This window comes from Peromyscus eremicus, chromosome 8a (assembly GCF_949786415.1).
Source record: "Peromyscus eremicus chromosome 8a, PerEre_H2_v1, whole genome shotgun sequence".
NCBI lineage: Eukaryota > Metazoa > Chordata > Mammalia > Rodentia > Cricetidae > Peromyscus > Peromyscus eremicus.
In genome coordinates, this window is record NC_081423.1 from 68,140,924 (window position 1) to 68,159,717 (window position 18,794).

The 18,794-nt window shown below is 42.8% G+C and overlaps 2 protein-coding genes across 7 annotated transcripts in view; both read right to left on the minus strand.

Annotated features, from left to right (window-relative positions):
• Window positions 1-12,571, minus strand: part of Ggnbp2 (gametogenetin binding protein 2) — a 38,769-nt gene extending 26,198 nt beyond the window's left edge. For 2 of the 6 annotated variants that reach the window (XM_059271400.1, XM_059271395.1), the window contains exons 1-3: window positions 11,405-11,596; window positions 10,676-10,871; window positions 108-188 (exon numbers count right to left, since the gene is read on the minus strand). In XM_059271400.1, the coding sequence (XP_059127383.1) occupies window positions 108-188; window positions 10,676-10,768 (174 nt within the window). In that variant the 5' untranslated portion in view covers window positions 10,769-10,871; window positions 11,405-11,596. Of the gene's footprint in view, window positions 1-107; window positions 189-10,675; window positions 10,872-11,404; window positions 11,598-11,781 lie in introns of those variants that run through there. The other 4 variants (XM_059271397.1, XM_059271399.1, XM_059271396.1 and 1 more) reach the window with 4 other exon arrangements.
• A 1,241-nt stretch (window positions 12,572-13,812) lies between these two features.
• Window positions 13,813-18,472, minus strand: Pigw (phosphatidylinositol glycan anchor biosynthesis class W). Its single transcript, XM_059271401.1, has one exon. It carries the CDS (start codon window positions 18,465-18,467, stop codon window positions 16,956-16,958), a length of 1,512 nt encoding a protein of 503 aa, XP_059127384.1. The 5' UTR covers window positions 18,468-18,472; the 3' UTR covers window positions 13,813-16,955.
• Between the last annotated feature and the right edge of the window lie 322 nt (window positions 18,473-18,794).

Here is an 18,794-nt window from a genome sequence, read left to right on the forward strand (position 1 = left end):
GTCTCAAAAACACAAACAACAAAAAGAGAAACTAGAAGTTATAGCTAAATGTTAAATGATTTAAAACATACACATACATGACTGAAAACAATGATTTAAAACTTTACCTGAATAAACTGCTTTAGTTGTGCACCATTATTCTGATGCCCATCGAGATTTAAAACATTGTCAGGAAATTCCATCACCATCTTAAAAGGCAAACAAAACAGAAATTACTCATGTGACCTTCAGATACATTCTACAGCATACTTTATAAACTATTCGAAACATCTATAAACTAGACTGTCTCCTGCAAAAGAGGGTTTTAATAATCAGTGTACCATTTTTCCTATTTTTAAATTTAGTATATGTGTACACATGCACACACATGCACTCGGAGGTAAGAGGTTACATTGCAGGAGTCAGCTCTTTAATTCTACCAAATGAACTTTGGGGATCAAATTCAATCTTCCAGTCTTGTTGGCTAGTACCTTTACCCATTTAGCTACCTTGCTGGCCTAAAGTATATAAATTTCTAAAGCTAGACACAGTGCAGCCATTAGGAGCACAAAGGCACTGAAGTCAAACACACAGCTGGAACCCAGGCTGTCACTTAGTATTTATGTCAAGACTCTGGACAGTTAGTGAACCTGTCTATTTCCTTAACTGTGAAATAAGATTTAGTAGTAACTTCTAACATCTACTTAACACAGCAGTTGTAAGAATTAAGTTATAATTTCTAAAGTGGCAGTGACCAATAATATTTAGTCAAATAAACCAATTTAGTTGGTTCCCTGTAACTGCAGAATCAATAAGACTATGTCTGTTAAAATACATTTGGGGCTAGTGCCCTGGCTCAAGTGGGCAAAGGTGCTTGCCACCAAGCCTGATCATCTGAGTTTGAGCCCTGGAACTCAAAGGGTGAAAGGAGGAGAATAAACTACAAATTGTCTTCTAACCTCTCCATGTTCACTGCGGCATATCTGTCCCATCCCCCACCCCCTCAAGTGAATAAAAAAATTTGGTGGGAAAAATATCAAACTAATACATATTTTAAGCTGAGATATAGCTCAGTAGTAGAGCACTAGCTTAGCTACTACTAACAGAACCTACCTACTGAAGGCTCTAGGTTTAATTCCCAACTCCACAAAAACAAAATCTATTTGTGTAACTTAGAACACAGTATTGAGCATTTAGTAAAGGTATGTGCTACATATGATGAAAAAGGATGCTCTGAGGAATTTAGGAGGGATGGGAATTAGCAATTTCACTGATCTATGACATTACAAATTTTAAAATCCATTAAGTGAAGGGAGGGCTGAAGAGATGGCTCAGTGGTTAGGAACACAATTCTTCCAGGGGACCTTTACATTCCCAGCACCAACATCAAGAACTCAAAAGCCTGTAACTCCAGCTCCAAGGTGACCCAATGCCTCTTATTATGATGGTATTATACTCATGTGTGCTGCGTGAGTATGTACACATATTTTTTTTTTTTTTTTTTTTTTTTTTTTTGGTTTTTTCGAGACAGGGTTTCTCTGTGTAGCTTTGCGCCTTTCCTGGAACTCACTTGGTAGCCCAGGCTGGCCTCGAACTCACAGAGATCCACCTGGCTCTGCCTCCCGAGTGCTGGGATTAAAGGCGTGCGCCACCACCGCCCGGCTTGTACACATATTTTTTAATCCATGAAGTTATATATTACCAAAAAAACTTGTTCTCACAAAGGACCTGAATTCCATTCCAGCGCTCACATGAGGGCTCACAACTGTCTGTAACTCCAATTTCAGGGGATCCAACACCCTCTTTTAACCTAAGGGCACCAGGCACACATATGGTGGTGCATAGATAATGTGAGCAAAACACTCACATACTATATATATATTTTCATGCCTGTCTTAATTGAAACAATGTAAAAGATATCAAATATACTATACAAGGACAAACTATTTCTAGATAACAAAGGCCTCAGATTCCTATACACCCAAAAAATTGAGTCAAGATACAGAGAACCATTTGAGGCAAAAAACAAGAATAGCAAACTCCACTTCATTGAATATTGCCTTAAAAAGATCCTTCCCAGGCTGGGGGTGTAAAGTAGATACGTGCTTGCTTAACATGTACAAAGCCCTGGGTTCAATCTCCAGCACTGCACACATCCTCATGTGCATAATCCTCTAATCCCAGAATTTAAGGCTGAAAGATCAGAAGTTCAAGGTCATCTTCAGCTCAATGGAGACATTGCCTAAAAAACCCTCTCCTCCGACTAGCACCATGACAATCTGCTTCTTTAACAGAGATGACTATTATTTTCTTCTCTTCACAATACATGGAGTCCTCAATAGACAAAAGAAAATAAGCAGTTGTTTTATTTCTTCTGAATTTGATAAAAGAATACTGTTAGGTGAAACAAGAGAAATGGGTATTAGCTAGACTAACCATCCAAAGGAGTTCAGTTTTACAGATTCAAAACTGCATAGACAACTTTGCATGTATACAACTTATCTTACAGAAAAAAAAAGTTGCTGTATGTGTAACCATCCAAAGGAGTTCAGTTTTACAGATTCAAAACTGCATAGACAGGCCGGGCGGTGGTGGCGCACGCCTTTAATCCCAGCACTCGGGAGGCAGAGCCAGGTGGATCTCTGTGAGTTCAAGGCCAGTCTGGACTACCAAGTGAGTCCCAGGAAAGGCGCAAAGCTACACAGAGAAACCTTGTCTCAAAAAAAAAAAAAACAAAACTGCATAGACAACTTTGCATGTATACAACTTATCTTACAGAAAAGTAAGTTGCTGTATGTGTAACAAATGATGTTTTTCCTTACATGTTCATATCTTCCCCCAAATCTGTATTTTTTTTTTTATGTATTTGTTTGGGTTAAGGTAGGGTCTCACGCAACCAAACTGGCCTTGAACTCCTGATCCTTCTGCCTCTATCTCCCATGTGCCAAGGTTACAGTCATAAGCCCGTGTGGTTTTCTTTTCCAAGTGTACTACAGTGCACATATACTACTTATTATCAAGAGGAAGTCAGTGTTCCCTGCTTCTAATTCTACAATAATTTTATCACTTTGCAAGACATATTTCCATTTCAAGAGTTTTTATTGTTTGCTAAGTTTCTTCTTCCGTAAGTATACATAAAATGCCCAAATCTCACGGTTTCAAGGCTCAATTACTCAATTTTCAGGTTTATCAATCACAGTATCTTATTTCTACTTTCTTTCTTTTTTTTTTTTTTGGTTTTTCGAGACAGGATTTCTCTGTGTAGCTTTGCGCCTTTCCTGGAACTCACTTGGTAGCCCAGGCTGGCCTCGAACTCACAGAGATCCGCCTGGCTCTGCCTCCCGAGTGCTGGGATTAAAGGTGTGCGCCACCACCGCCCAGCCTATTTCTACTTTCTTTTCAGTTGTCTCTTTACTTTCCCCAAATCCTGGTGGTAATGACACTTACTGCAGCTTCAATATTTACTAGGTATATTCTAAGCACTCTGATATCACCTTACTAACGCTATGATGAAAAACTGAAGTCACTCATCTAATGCTGTAGCCATAAATAATCTGTCGGGAATCCCTTCAATTAACAAGCAAAATATCTAATAATGTATGTTGTCCATTGTATTTACTGTAGTCAAACGTATTTAAATTTTAAAGAAGTAATAATCCTGTATTAGAAACCGTGGTCCAAGCTAGACATGATGGTACATGCTTATAATCCCAGCACACAGGAGGCTAAAGCAGGAAAACCATGGCTTTGAGGCCAACCTGGGTTACACAGAAAAACCTACCTTATGCCCCTACTTCATGACCATCATCATTAAGAAATCCTGGTCCTGAAAACTAAAACTAAAAACAGTTAGTAGGCTAGAGATGTGGCTCTTGCCTACCATGAACAAGGCCCAAGGATTGGCCCCCAGCATTGAAAACAGTTCAATTAACTCACATGTTTTTCAGAATCACCTCACAGGGTTTAAGACTAAGGAATTTGAATGTCAAGCTAGACTTACAGTCTGGAGTGCAGCACTTGTCTAATACGAGTGGTCCTGGGTTCAGGCTCCAGAGTACAACAAAAGAAAATAAAATTAGGTGGAAGAAAGAGAACCTAACATCAAGACCTATCAGCCGACCTTTGAAAAATTACAATTATCAAGTGGCTTAAGAGACTGAAGAAGCCGGGCGGTGGTGGCTCACGCCTTTAATCCCAGCACTGGAAGGCAGAGCCAGGCGGATCTCTGTGAGTTCGAGGCCAGCCTGGTCTACAGAGTGAGATCCAGGAAGGCGCAAAGCTACACAGAGAAACCCTGTCTCGAAAAACCAAAAAAAAAAAAAAAAAAAAAAAAAAGAAAGAGACTGAAGAAAAAGGATCAAAAGTTCAGCCAGGGACAGTGAGAGCAAGATGGCTCAGCAGGTTAAATAAAGCACTTTGTTGCCAAGCCTGATGACACAAGTTCAATCCCTAGGATCCCATTAGGGAAGAAACAACTCCCCCAAGTTGTCCTCTGACCTCTACACATATGGAGTGGTGTGGGATACACATGCTCATACACATAGACACAGGTACAAATAAATATATGCAGGGTTTTTTTAAGGTTTAGGGACAGCCTAGCCATCTTACTGAAACCACATCTCAAAATTTAAAGGCGGTTGGGGGGGGGGGTGGCAATTGAGAGATAGCTCAGCAGTTAGGAGCTGTTCTTTCCAGAGGATCCAATTTGATTCCCAACACCAACACGGTGGCTCACAAATATCTGTAACTCCAGTTTTAAGAGCTCAGACCCCCTCTTCCGGCTGACAAGAGCACCAGACATACACATCATGCACAGACATACATGTAGGCAAAATACCACACACATAAAAATAAAAACTTCTTTAAAAGGATGGGGATGTTCACTCCAGTAGTAGAGCATTTGCATAGCACATGGAAGACACTGGGTTCAAACACCAGTAAAATATACACACATATGCTACACATACAAAGGAAAAATAGAACAAATACACAGGTGTCAACACTCTCACATAAATGTCGAAATCAAATCCATTACAGAGTCCTTCCTCAACTAGATGCTTTGCTTTCTCTTGAACATCCGTTCGTTTGAACCACAGACTTGACCCTAAATAACTACCTCATCCTTGCCTTTCAAACATTTAGGATAACAGCTTTTTACTGTATTGTTTTTAGTCAACTACTACATGTCACTTAATGTTTTAAGAGAACAGTAAGAAAAGGGAAGGCAAAGAGGCCACTAGCACCATTTTCTCCATTCTTTCAAACCACTTCCCTGACTTAAACTTAGATTCTAGGTTACCTAAGGAAGACAGCCCTGTAAAGTACTTGAGGTGTGGTTTCACAGAGGAATCATTAGTGTTCAGCTGCATGATGAGGATGCCTATCCAGAGCCCTCCAAAAATAGAACAAGTCATTGCGCAGCAATTACTGCTTTGTAAAGTTTATTGCATCCATTACTGACTTTCACTCTTAAGCATCTGTCCCAGTTTTACCTGACCACACACACAAAAAAATTGGTTTCAGACCATTCTCATGAGCTCTAACCAACACAATTAAGTTTGTATTTATCAAAATTAATGTCACTTTGGTTTTACTCTTTTGTGTCATTATTCACAAAACTATTTTTTACTTTTTTTTTTTTTTTTTTTGGTTTTTCGAGACAGGGTTTCTCTGTGTAGCTTTGCGCCTTTCCTGGAACTCACTTGGTAGCCCAGGTTGGCCTCGAACTCACAGAGATCCGCCTGGCTCTGCCTCCCAAGTGCTGGGATTAAAGGCGTGCGCCACCACCACCCGGCCCACAAAACTATTTTTAACATGCATCACCCCTAAGAAAGTTAAATATTAAAGAGCTAAAAGAAAACTCTAAATATTAAACTTGTAGCAAATGCTAAACTCCTAATCCCCCAATGTTACCATTTTCTTCCTTTTAGGCTCATCCACAGTTAAAAACTGCTGTCAGCCGGGCGGTGGTGGCGCACGCCTTTAATCCCAGCACTCGGGAGGCAGAGGCAGGCGGATCTCTGTGAGTTCAAGGCCAGCCTGAGCTACCAAGTGAGTTCCAGGAAAGGCGCAAAGCTACACAGAGAAACCCTGTCTCAAAAAACCAAAAAAAAAAACCAAAAAAAAAAAAAAAAAACAACTGCTGTCAACTTCTAGTCCACTTATTATTTTGTATGGGGGGGCACATATGCATGCCAGAGATGCGTGCTTAGAGGTCAGAGGACAACTTGCAGGAGTCAGTTCTTCCCTTCTACCACGTATGTCCCAAGGATGGAACTCACATCACACTTGGCAGAAACCACCTTTACCCACTAAGCTATTTTGTCACCCCAGCTTAGTCCATTTGGATCAATTTGAATTAAAAGAGTTGTCTTCTAGAAACGTAATTCAACAACACGAATCAAGAAACTTATAAAATGTTCTAATCCTTCAGTAAGTATACTTCCAAAAGCTCAATGGGAAAATAAACGGCTCAATGCATTGTCCATATTCCTGCAATATTGTTCATAGCAAAAATTAGAAGTCAGACTTTATGGAAGGATAGTATGGAGTATCATACAGCTTACATAACCATTAAAAATGACAAAAGGAATGGTACACATCTTCAGTCCTAGCATTCAAGAGGCTGAGATAGGAGGATCATTTAAGCCCAGGAATTTGAGACCATCAAGACTCCATCTTTTTTTTTTTTTTTTTTTGGTTTTTCGAGACAGGGTTTCTCTGTGTAGCTTTGCACTTTCCTGGAACTAACTCTGTAGCCCAGGCTGGCCTTGAACTCACAGAGATCCACCTTCCTCTGCCTCCTGAGTGCTGGGATTAAAGGTGTGTGCCACCATCGCCTGGCTAAGACCCCATCTTAAAAAAAGATGAGAGGGCCATCAAAATGGCTTCGTGGGTAAAGGTGCTTGCTGTCCAGCCTGACAACCTGTCCTCCATTCCCAAACCTACACGGTGGAAGAACTGACCCTGTACACTGTCCTCTGACTCCCACATGTCTACTATGGCATAAACACCTACACACAATGAATAAACGCATACAGATAGTTTTAAAGTAAAGTATAAAAGGTTCCAGTGAAGCTCACCTCTGCCTGTGTGTAGTGATAACTAGAACTCTAACGCGGCTTCTCTCTGAGGCATAAAGTTAGAATAACTGGTTTTGTGGTTATTTGTTAAGATTTAATAAGGACTTTTGTTTGTTTGTTTGTTTTTCAAGACAGGGTTTCTCTGTGTATCCCTAGCTGTCCTGGAACTAACTCTGTAGACCAGGCTGGCCTCGAACTCACAGAGATCTGCCTGCCTCTGCCTCCTGAAAGCTGGGATTAAAGGCATGCGCCGCCGCCGTCACCACCACCCAGCAGGACTACATACTTTAATTCTGTTTGTTCTTTTTCTTTTTTTAAATCCTGGAGAAGGAAGGAGAGATGGCTCAGTGGTTAAGAGTATGCACTGCTCTTGCAGAGGATCACAGTTCCTGAGGGATCCAATGCCTCTTCTAACCTCCTCAGGCTCCTACCCATAAGGCTCCACACACTCAGGCACACACACATATACATCAAATAAAAATATTTTTAGTCTTGCTGAAAGAAACTAATTCTTCAAAAATATATCTAAAATAAAATCTGCATTCTTCCTGTCAGCTATTTTATACTTCTAATATACTATGGCTACACAACCTGATACTTTCCTAAATAGTACTATCAATTGATAAGTTTACTTATTTACTTAGGACTTATCTCAACTACACCTGTATAGTAATATACTCAAGTGTTCAAAACCACTGAAGTACCATAGGGACCCTTTAACTGTGAATACAACACGTAACAAAAGAAGCTTCTAAGACAGGCTGTGGCGACTCACGCCTTTAATCTCAGCACTCAAAAAGCAGAGGCAGGGGGATCTCCGAGTTCTCCTGGTGTACAGAGCGAGTTCCAGGGCAGCAGCCTGACAGCCTGGGCTGTCAGAAACCCTATCTGGAAAAAGACAAAAAAAAAAAAACCACCCAGAAGAAAAGAAAGAAAGAAAGAAAAGACTTCTTCACATACAAATATCTTAATTTCACTTTATTAACCTAAGTTAAAAATCACCAGTTTTATTTTTTTATTTTTTTTTTATTTTTTTTTTTTGGTTTTTTCGAGACAGGGTTTCTCTGTGTAGCTTTGCGCCTTTCCTGGAACTCACTTGGTAGCCCAGGCTGGCCTCGAACTCACAGAGATCCGCCTGGCTCTGCCTCCCGAGTGCTGGGATTAAAGGCGTGCGCCACCACCGCCCGGCTAAAAATCACCAGTTTTAAATTGTAACTAAGGCTAAAATTTTTACTATCTTTGCTAAAATGATAAAGCTGTAAACTATAAACATTGTAACTAGACTAACATCTATCTGCAAACAAGATTTCCAAAACCATTTACTCAAAGATCACAAGGTTCCCCTTTGGGTCCCTAGGAACAAAGATCAAACCAAGTTAGCTCCAGGCACACACTGTCATCCAGTATCAATGGACCGATAAAGAACACACACTCCTGCTTCCTCTTCCCACTTCCCTCCCAACAGGTGTTTTGTTCTGCATTCTCCCTTTAACTGGGATTGATAAGAATGATCTTGGAAAGAAGCCCGAGTCCCTAAATATGGCATAGCTTTAAGTGAATTTTCACTAACATTCATTCATTAACAGCATTCAATGATGGTGTACAACTTTCCAAGACAAACTAACAAAATTCATTTCTTAATGACAAAAATCCATTCCTAAGCAAGGAAAATTTATACCTACTATTTTGAGATATTTAAATAAACTTAAATTATGTCTTTGTAACAAGTCTATACAAGAAAAACAAAATTCAGACCCCCAGTACACGGCAAAAGCAGTGTGACACTAAACCACAATGCAAGTTTATCTATGAAATAACTTGGGAATTCACATCATTGTTAAGAATGTAACACATACTAATAACTTGAAAGTGCTTCATAAAGTATGTATTGATTAATGTGCTGCATTCAAACTGAAGGTGGTTATGTGAAAGTAAGCTGCCTTAAAATTTCTAGAACACAGTATTTACATTGGTGTTCCCTGTTTTCACACTATATATTCAACAGTAACATGCAAACCTCAGGATTAGGGGAGAAGCGCGCCACACACACACACACACACACACACACACACACACACACACACACACACACACGGTGGCTATCAGTGTTTTAGAAGGCTGAACACTGAAGGGGGTTGTAGGTGAAAGGGGACAGAAGGGGATAACAAATAAACTACCATCAAACGTTGTCACATTAAGAAAAAAATCATTTAATTGGTCAAGTGTTCTAGTTTGGTGGGTCTTTTTAAACTATTTTAAATACAAGCCCATTATAATTATAATGCAAGAAAATAAGAAACCACAACCAGTACATACAAGTATTTCTAAATCAACATAAACTCTACCCTATGTCAAGTCAAATCATTCTACCATGTCTCGTAAAACACAAAAAACAAAACATGCTTTCCCTTGCAAAGTTCTAGCGAAGTGAAGCAGTCAATAGCTCAGCTAATCCTTTAAAAGTACTGCAGCTTTTAATTGAGACTGGCCAAAAGAAAGGCACTGACTGACCGCTGTACAATGACTTGCATTTTATATAAAATGTTAAAACCTTCTTGATACCTGCAAAAAAAAAAAAAAAAAAAAAAAAATTCAGGAAGAGAAGGGCTCTGCCCTTGAATGGCAAGAAAAGCCAAAGGTTAGAGGATGAAGAGACAGGCGCATCGGATCATCGGATCACAACCGGGGGAGTGTACGATCCAAGAGCGTCAGCATCAAAATGCAGATCTCAAAACTCGTGCAGAAAGGGTCCATTTCATTTTTTAAACCGTGGCAAGCAACTGCACTCATTTCCTGCTCAGAATCAACTCAAATTTCTGCCATTTCCTTTTAAAGGAAATAGTACTGCAACACAGGGTAGAGGGTCGGCCATGGTATACCAACACCAAGTCTTAAAACAACGATCTTCCCACGTTTGTGTCTTTACACTAACAATGAGCAGTCGGCTTGTCATCCTACCTTTACACATTCAATAATCTGGTCTTTTAAAAAAGGATACTTGTAAACTAAATAACGCCAAGAAGGCCCATTTTGAAGAGTCATGGTTTAACACAATCATTTCCAGAATTCTAACACACCAGGCAATCCGAGACATATTTTAGTGGAATCTTCACTGTGCAAGAGAATGTCACCCTGCCCTCAGGAATTACGTTTATGTAGTGACAGCTATAGTGTTAAAATAGAAAATACACAGGTAGCAGTGCAGCTGCGACATTTCCAGATAATGAAGCCTCCCGGAGGGTAAGTGGCTTCTGTAGGGGGTAGGCCCTAAACGTAAACGCCCCAGCTCCTCCAACCCTTCCTCTCCTAGGCGCGTGCTTAGGCAAAGCAGCGTCTCAAAGGCAGGGGGGAAGGCCCAGGGCTCTGATGAAAGGGAGGAAGACCTGAGGAGAGGCCCTCAAAATGCGTCCGGGGCTCTGGGCTCGGGGCCCGCCAAGGGTACCGAGGGGCTCCCTGCAAAGGCGAGTTCGTGGGGCCTGCCGGAGAGGAGGCGGCCTCGCCTAGGAGTTGCAACACACTCTTTCTCCAGTGCGCAGCGCTCGGCCTGGGGGAGGGGAAGGAGGGGAAACAGCTGCCAGGGGAGCAGCGGGCCCAACCCGGCCCGGCCCGCTCACCGTGAGGGTGTCGTCTATGTAGAGGGGGATCTGCCTCCTCTCGAAGGGGAACTCCTCCTCCCCGTCCCTGCACACAGCCACCAGTCGCGCCATCGTCCCCGACGCTGCCGTTGCCACCGTCACCACCTCCTCCCAGCTGCCGCTGCTGCCGCCGCCGCCGCCGCTCCTGCCGCTGCCGCCTCCTCCCAGCTCCTGCCTGCAACAGCCAAACCCCGCGAGCGTAAGCACCCGCCACCTCGCAGCACATTCGCCACGGGGGGGAGAGGGGGGGCGCGGAGCAAGAGAGGACGGGAGAGCCGCGCTGCGTTTCCCATCACCCGATTCCACACGCGCTCAGCCAATCAGTGCCCCGCAGCACCGGGACCCGCCCCCTCGCGCCGCCTGCCCTCCCCCACCCACCGGCCCCCCCCCCCCCTCCAACCCGCCCGCCCGCCCGCCCGCCCGCTGGCCTCCAGTCAGGGTCCAAAGGAGAGGCGGAAAAGGACCTGCTGGCCCCGGGACATCCCCGCCCAGCTCGGGAGTCAGGGCTCCCGGAGCTCATCCCCGCCTGGGCTCCGCAACCCATGCCCGCACCCCGCCGCTGACCCCCTTCTCTCCTGCTCGGAGCGCCCCGCCCAGGCGGGACCCCGGGCTGCAGTTGCCCGGCGCCACCCCGCCCCTGGGAGGGGTCGATCCCGCCTCTGCTCTGCAGAGTTCGGGGGTGGGGGCGAGCGGAGACCCGGTCCTCACCCGGGTCGGAAGAGGGCTCTTGGTTCTGACCTTCACGGGCTTCGTGGACGCCTCCCTGACCCCCACCTCTGCTCCCCGTTACCGGCTGACGAGGCCCGCGTCAGGGCCGGCCTGGGCGGGAGCGCGGCTGCGAATGCCGTTTCCTCTCCAGGCTCAGTCAGCCGCTCGCGCCACGGGGAGTGTGGGAGGGAGGGCGGGGGACGTGGGGAGGGTGGGGCCGGGAGGGGCCGCGAACTCCGGGCGGGGCCTGCCTCTTCTCGCGAGACCGCGGCCGCCCCTCTCTCTCGGGTCCCGAGTTTCGAAATCTGCGGGTGGTGGTGGTGGTGATGGTGGTTGGGGGGAAGTCCCTGTGCAAACGCGCCGTGCCCCGGATTTACCGAAATGAGCGTGAAATAGAGCCAGCAGGGAGGCTGAGCAGGGGTGGCCTGGGTCTCTGTCCGTGCCGAACTAGGATCTGTTCTCCCGAGGGCGGAGGGTGGGCGGACAGCGTGGGGCCGGGCCCAGAGAGGACTTAGGTCAGTGGTGAGGAGCTGAGGCTGTCGAGGTCAATGAGAACGGACCGTGGAAAGATAACATCTGGCCGTGGTTTCCAGGATTTGACACAGTCGGACTTCCACTACTGGAAGATTGGAAGAACGAGCTCTGCTACCCTGATTGACCCGGAGCCGGCCGCCTTAACGGGGACTGCGTCAAGATCTCTGAGAAGATGGATACGTGCCGGATTTGTTGATACAAATAGAGACAAAATTGAACAGTAGTCTATGTGTACGTTCTGACCAGAGGAACTTCTTGAGTTAATATTAACTTAGGGACTCCCTTGGGCAAAGTACTGGTAGTGACCAAAGGCCCTTCCGTATGACTATCTTCGGAGAACCAGAACTGCTGTAAAGACAATTCCTCTGCACTCTGCCCGCTGCCACGTTCTCAGGTCCTACTCTGGGGAGGTCCGTTGTAAAGCCCAAAGGATGGGAATTGTTTTGTCTTGACTGTTTTAATGATAAATCCATTCGCTGCTTGTACAACTGCCTGATCTTAAGGATAGATCGAATATTTTCTGGTAAATAGGCTAAAGATGTTGTTACTGACCTTTAAAAAGTATTTTGATCATCACATGAAGTCTTTGAAAGTCATAACAAAAAAAAACTCCCATAGTGAATCCTTAGCCATGTTGACTTATGACATTATGTGGTCACTGTCAGGGTAGGTGACATAATAAACTGGAAGAACCATTGTGTGTTCCCAAAGGTGTGATTATCTAGTAAATATGTCTTTGGGCCATACTAAAAGCAGAACAGTGTGATCCTTAGCTTAAAGCCAGAAAGCATATGGGGTTTGCATGCGCCTGACAGGTCAAAGTACACAGTAAAATACGGACATTTTTAGAGAATCTTGTGTTTTATGTCTACAACTACTATACTCCATGTACCTATACTATTTGATACAACAGCAAAATCAGTGGCAGACTTATTTAAATTAGTATGTCTGAGAATATGTAAGTTGGATTTTCCTTTTCATGATCTGACAGTAGGAGATTCTGTTTTAGCAATTAAAAACAGAAACACAAGCCCAGTGTGGTAGCACATACTTTCAATCCCAGCACTTGAGAGGCCAAGGCAGGGAGTTTAACATTAATTCAAGGCCAGCTTGGATTGCACAGACCCTACCTCAAAATAATAATAAAGTAGACATATATTAGGTATTTCTTTAAGTAAACGTAAGCTCTTTAAAGGCAGGGACTTTGTCTGTTTGTATTCCTGGCACCTATACCTGACACATTAGAGCTCAGTAAATCATTGTTGAGTGATCTTTCTCTTCTGAAAAACAATCATCAGAGGGAGTTTTGGTCACTAATTCTGATTTTATGAATTCATTAGCCTCTTTAGGACCCTGGGAATTAGAAGATGGAAAAAAGAGTACTTTGTCCTTTTTAGTTAATACCTGTAATTGTCAAAGATAGAAACTTAGACGAGAAAAGAATGGAGGGATGAGGATATAGTGGTAGAGCACTTGGCCTAGCAGGCTCAAAGCCCAAAGTTCCGTCTCCAGTACCACAAAAAGAAGCAAATAAATATAAAAATAAATAAGATGCTAGGCGCTGGCAGCGCACGCCTTTAATCCCAGCACTTGGGAGGCAGAGGCAGGTGGATCTCTGTGAGTTCCAGGCCAGCCTGGGCTACAGAGTGAGTTCCAGGAAAGGCTTCAAAGCTACACAGAGAAACCCTGTCACAAAATAAATAAGTGCCAGGTGTGGTGGCACATACCAGCATTCCAGAGGCAGAGGCAGTTACAATCTCATTAAGTTCTAACCCAGCCAGTCCTATACAGTGACACACTGTCTTAAAAAAAAAAAAAAAGCAGTTATTAACAAAAAGCAACAGACTAAATGAGACACGTTCATTAAGTCACAGGATAACTACTTTCTCTAAATGAATGTAGTAGCTGAGCTACTCTGCCTTCTTCTGGCAGCTCCCATAGATAAACTGTGGGGTCCTGGTACTGTGACACAGCAGAAAAATCAACTGTCCTAGTCATGCTTAATTTACATACTACAATCTTATTGGTTAAATTTCAAAAGTCTTAAACTTTTTAATTGAAAATATAATCTGATATAATTGTAGTCAGCAAATACGTCATCTTAACACAAAATTAGCCATCAAGAAGCTGAAGTAAACACATTTAACAGTATATTTACATTAAAAAAATACATTCTCAGAGTTAGGGGTGTGGCTCAGTACAATGCTTGCCCAGCAAATTTGAAGTTCTAGTTTAATCCCCAGCACCACTAAAAAATAGAGTCTACAATCTGAAGCCAATTAGTTCAAACAGCAAACCTGTACCAGGAGGCTCCACCTGTTCTAAACTACACAAATAATTTAGATTGCTCTAAATATCAAATTAAACACCCTCACAAGCAACTATTTCTGATTTGTCCTTGAAACAAGAAAAGCACAATTTCATTCTCATCCCCCACCACTACACACACAGGTCTAGCCTGGCTTCTACCTCCTGATCCTCCCACCTCCATCTCCCAAGTCCTAGGACTACAGGTTTATGTCACCACAGCTGGCCAGTATTGTCCCTGCCTTAAAATATACACATTGGCCAAGCATGGTGGTAGCCAGCATTTATTCCACCACTTGGGAGCAGATCGATCTCCATGAGTTAGCTGGAGGCCAGAGTGGCCTATATAGTTCCAGACCAGCCAAGACTACACAGACTATCTCAAAAAACCAAAACAAATAACATACACATTGAACATCAGAACTGGAAACTAAAGACCCTGTGATTTTTACATCTTTAGACTTAACAGGCGAGTCAAAGATCGGCTTGAAAACTTGAAATCGTTCGAGTTCTCAGCAGTCTATTAAGCCTTAATGTAACCTTATTTTTATTAGACTATATGTGCTTGAAGATTTCATTTCTCACTGATTTTCTTGATTCTCTTTCCTATAGTTGAGGCTTCCTTCTCTGGTCCCCTCCTGTTTCTCCAGCTTACATCCCACACTCCCTTTTTCTGAGTTACAGAGGTTCTCTCCCAACTTAGAACTTTTGCTGACAGATTCATCATACATTCAGTACTCTGCTGTCTACCCTTCTATCCCCAGATACACTATCATCCATTAGGATTACCTCAAAAATATCCATCTATGGAGAAAACTTGTTTCCTTCCTAGATTGGTTCTTGGTTTGACGCTTGTAACAATCCACAGGTATTTTTTCTTCCCTATGACTCGGTATTTATATTAGTTTAATGTGTTTCCCTTCACTAGACTGAAAGTTCCAAGATACTAGAAATTTATCTTTTGAGACAGGATCTATGTAGCCCAGGCTAGCCTTGAGCTCTAGCTCCTGCCACAGCCTCCTGAGTGCTATGATTACAAGATGTATCCCTTAGTTGTGTTCTATTATTGTGTGCCTAGCACAGAGTAGGCTACAATGAATCAGTCTTAAAACTTGTATAGCTGGGTTGAGGGTGTACTCTTACAATCCTAGCATTTGAGAAACTGAGGCTGGGTGAGCATAAATTCCAGACCAGTTTGAGCTACAGGGAGAGTTCAAAGCTAGTGTGGACTACATAGTAAGATCCTGTATCAAAACTTAAAGATTTAAAAAAAAAAGTAAAATGTATCAGGTACCTAAAAAAAACTGGTTTTAAGTAACATATTTAAGATCATCCAATTCAATCATTATTTATTACACTTAACTTTTTTCTGGTTTCAAATGTATCAGGTTTTAAGCACTTGCTTCTTAGTCCTAGACTTTATTAAAAGATGAAAAGATGTGTTGAAGGAGCAGGAGAAATGGCTCAAATGGTTAAGAGCACTTACTACTCTTGCAGAGGACCAAGGTTCGATTCCCAGTACCCACATGGTCATTTACAACCATCCATCACTCGTTTCCAGGAAATGAAATGTTCTTCTAATCCTTTAAGACACTAAGCATGCTTGTGGTACACCTACACACATGCAGGCACAACAAATAAGAAAGGAATAAATCTAATAAAAAGGAAACTTTAAAAAAAATTGATGCATTGAAAAATCTATAATTTTCTGGGCATGGTGGTACATGCTTTTGATCCCAGCTCTCAGGAAGCAAAAGATGACAGATCTCTATGAGTCTGAGGTGAGCTTGGTCTATATATTGAGTTCCAGGTCAGCAAGGGATACATAGTGAGATTCCCAACTAAAAGAAAATAGAGGAACTTGAAAAATGGCTTAGCGATGCAGAGCACTTGCTTCTCTTCCAGAGGCCCCAGGTTCAATTCCCAGCGCCCATATGGCAGCTCACAACCATTTGTAATTCCAGTCCCAAGGTATCTAAACCCCCTCTTCTGGCCTCTATGGGTATTGCACACCTGTGATGTACATACATGCAGGCAAAATCTACACACAAAATCTTTTGAAATGACAATTCATAAATATCTTAATGTAAACATCATGTAACAAACATAATCATACAACTATATATCCATATAAACCACCACAAATACAATGGCATAATGTTATATGAAAAGTAAAAAAATCCCACCCTCCATCTTGCAAGTGTCAAAACTACCAACAAGTTGCGTGTGGTGGCTCATGCCTGAAACCCCAGTGCTGAGGCTGAGGTATGAGCACCATAGTGAGCTCCAGACAAAACGAAATCCTGTAAACAAGTTCTTTAAAATACTGGCATTTTATAAGTTCCAATAAGTCACAAGACTTAGTTTCACCTTTTTTTTTTCCTGAGGGTCTCTCTACATAGCCCTGGCTGTCCTGAAACTCAGCATATATATCAGGCTGGCCTCGACTGAGACCTGCCTGCCCCTGCCGCCCATGCTCTGAGATTCAAGCCGTACACCACTTCTGTTGGCTTGTTTTACATAATGTCCAAATGTATTACACATCCAGGTAGAGTGGCAGGAGTCTTCCTCAAAAAATGTTTAATTTCTGTCAGAGGATTGAAACTTTTGATAAAATACAGTGAAGACTGGATTGCTAAGAGCACATCTCCTTCACAGTTGCTCTCCTCCCTAAATAATGCTGTTCAAATATATACAGCCTATCCATTCATCACCAAAACTTTACGGTTTTACCTTGTAAATTAAGGACATATATAACCAAACAGTTGGTAAACATATACATACCGAGCACAACTAAGGTCCAGGAGGCACTACTGTGTAATGTATCCACCATCAGGTTAATTAGACCAGTTGTTATATTTGACAGTAAGAAAAAAAACAGCTGGTTTCTGTTTAGAGCTGTGATTAAACAAAGGCTGGGCTCTTTTTTTTCAGCTTCTAGGATTAGAGATTCAGAATGTTTTTTATTTGTAGCAGGCAACTGTATAAGTTTCCAAGAACATGGTACTAGAGCCCCTTTAATTAGAAATTTGGCAAAACTCAAAATTATATCACTCAGTAACAGACAGCTAAGAAGCAGCAGGCTAGAAGCAACCACCCACATACAAAAGGCTAAATTGGCCATTCTTCGAGATACGGCTTCTATATTTACTTGAACTATATAAAGGGAAATGAAGCAGCTAACAGCCACTAAGAGAATACAACAAGCAACTTTTATCCAGTCTCTGATATGTGTTCTGTTCTTAAGCACATACAACCCTGTCTGCACGCCAGCCATGTGGATTGTCACGTACCCCAGAGTGGAAATGATTCCTTCTCGGTTGGCGTTAAATAACCCAGCTCTCGTGCCGCTACCATCAGTGCCATACAAAATTACCCTCTTGAGTGGAGTCAAGTCGAGAGCTAGCTGGTACGACACAGTAATGCTGACAGCCACAACCCACGACTTATTTAAAGGAAAAATGATCAAAAGAAGGGATGTTATTAATTTCACAACTACGATGGTGAAGAAAAAATTCCAGTGAACTCCATACTCGGTTAAATGTTCCTGATAGCCTATGGATTTTATAACGACTAACCGTCCCATTCCTAAGAAGACGAGCGGCCAGACAGAATACAGTGATTTTCTAAGGTAATTAAATCTGGACCCTTCTACAGATTTCCTTCTAAGCTCTGGACAAACCATTGCAGCCCCAAAAATAAAACCACCTACTCCATAATCCATGGCCCCTGTCCCATAAAGCTCCGTTTTGGCAAATCTTCTAGGGAAAAGTGGGAAGTCCACAGCCAAAATGGCAATAGCAGTGAATACACTGTTAATGACCCGGTAACAGGTGATGGCTGGATTGTACTCTGACTCTAGGCTGATTTTCAAGAAGTTTGCAAAGACTTTCTGGACAGGCACTTTGGCACAGCAAGTCCTCCTCTGGTATATCTGATACAACAGCCATGCCCCGCAGGCAATCACAGCGAGACTCTCAAGGAGAATAAACGAAGACAATACAGTCAGAGTGACCACCAGGGGGACTATGAGAACAACAAAGTCCATGAAGAATCGTGTGCTCCGGTGGAGTGAGAAAGAACACAAGTGCTCTGAGAAAATGATCAAAAGGCCTCTGCACAGGATACAGAATGCAGGAAAGCACAAGCCCTGGGTCACTTCCAGCACGCTGGTTCCATTGAGGTTACTGACAAAAGCTTCCTTCATCTGCTTTTGAGACATTTTTTTTTTCCTTCCTGTGAAAACAAGACAAAAAAAAAAAAAAATGGGATGTGAGGAAAACAACATTGCTGTAAAGTCGGTAAACAGCCACCTACCTCACTTGAATTTACGTAGTTCTCAGTTTCAGAATAAAAGTTTAGGGGCTGGAGAGCTGGCTCAGCAGTTAAGAGCACTGGCTGCTCTTCAGAGGATCCGGGTTCAATCACCAGCACCCACATGGCAGCTCACAACTGTCTGTAACTCCAGTTCTAGATACCCTCACACGGACATACAAGTGGCCAGAACAGAAGTTTAGGACTACCAGGCGGTGGTGGCACACGTCTTTAA

Coding starts and splice junctions, on each gene's coding strand:
- Pigw (XM_059271401.1), bottom strand. CDS start 18,467: ATGTCTCAAAAGCAGATGAAGGAAGCTTTTGTCAGTAACCTCAATGGA.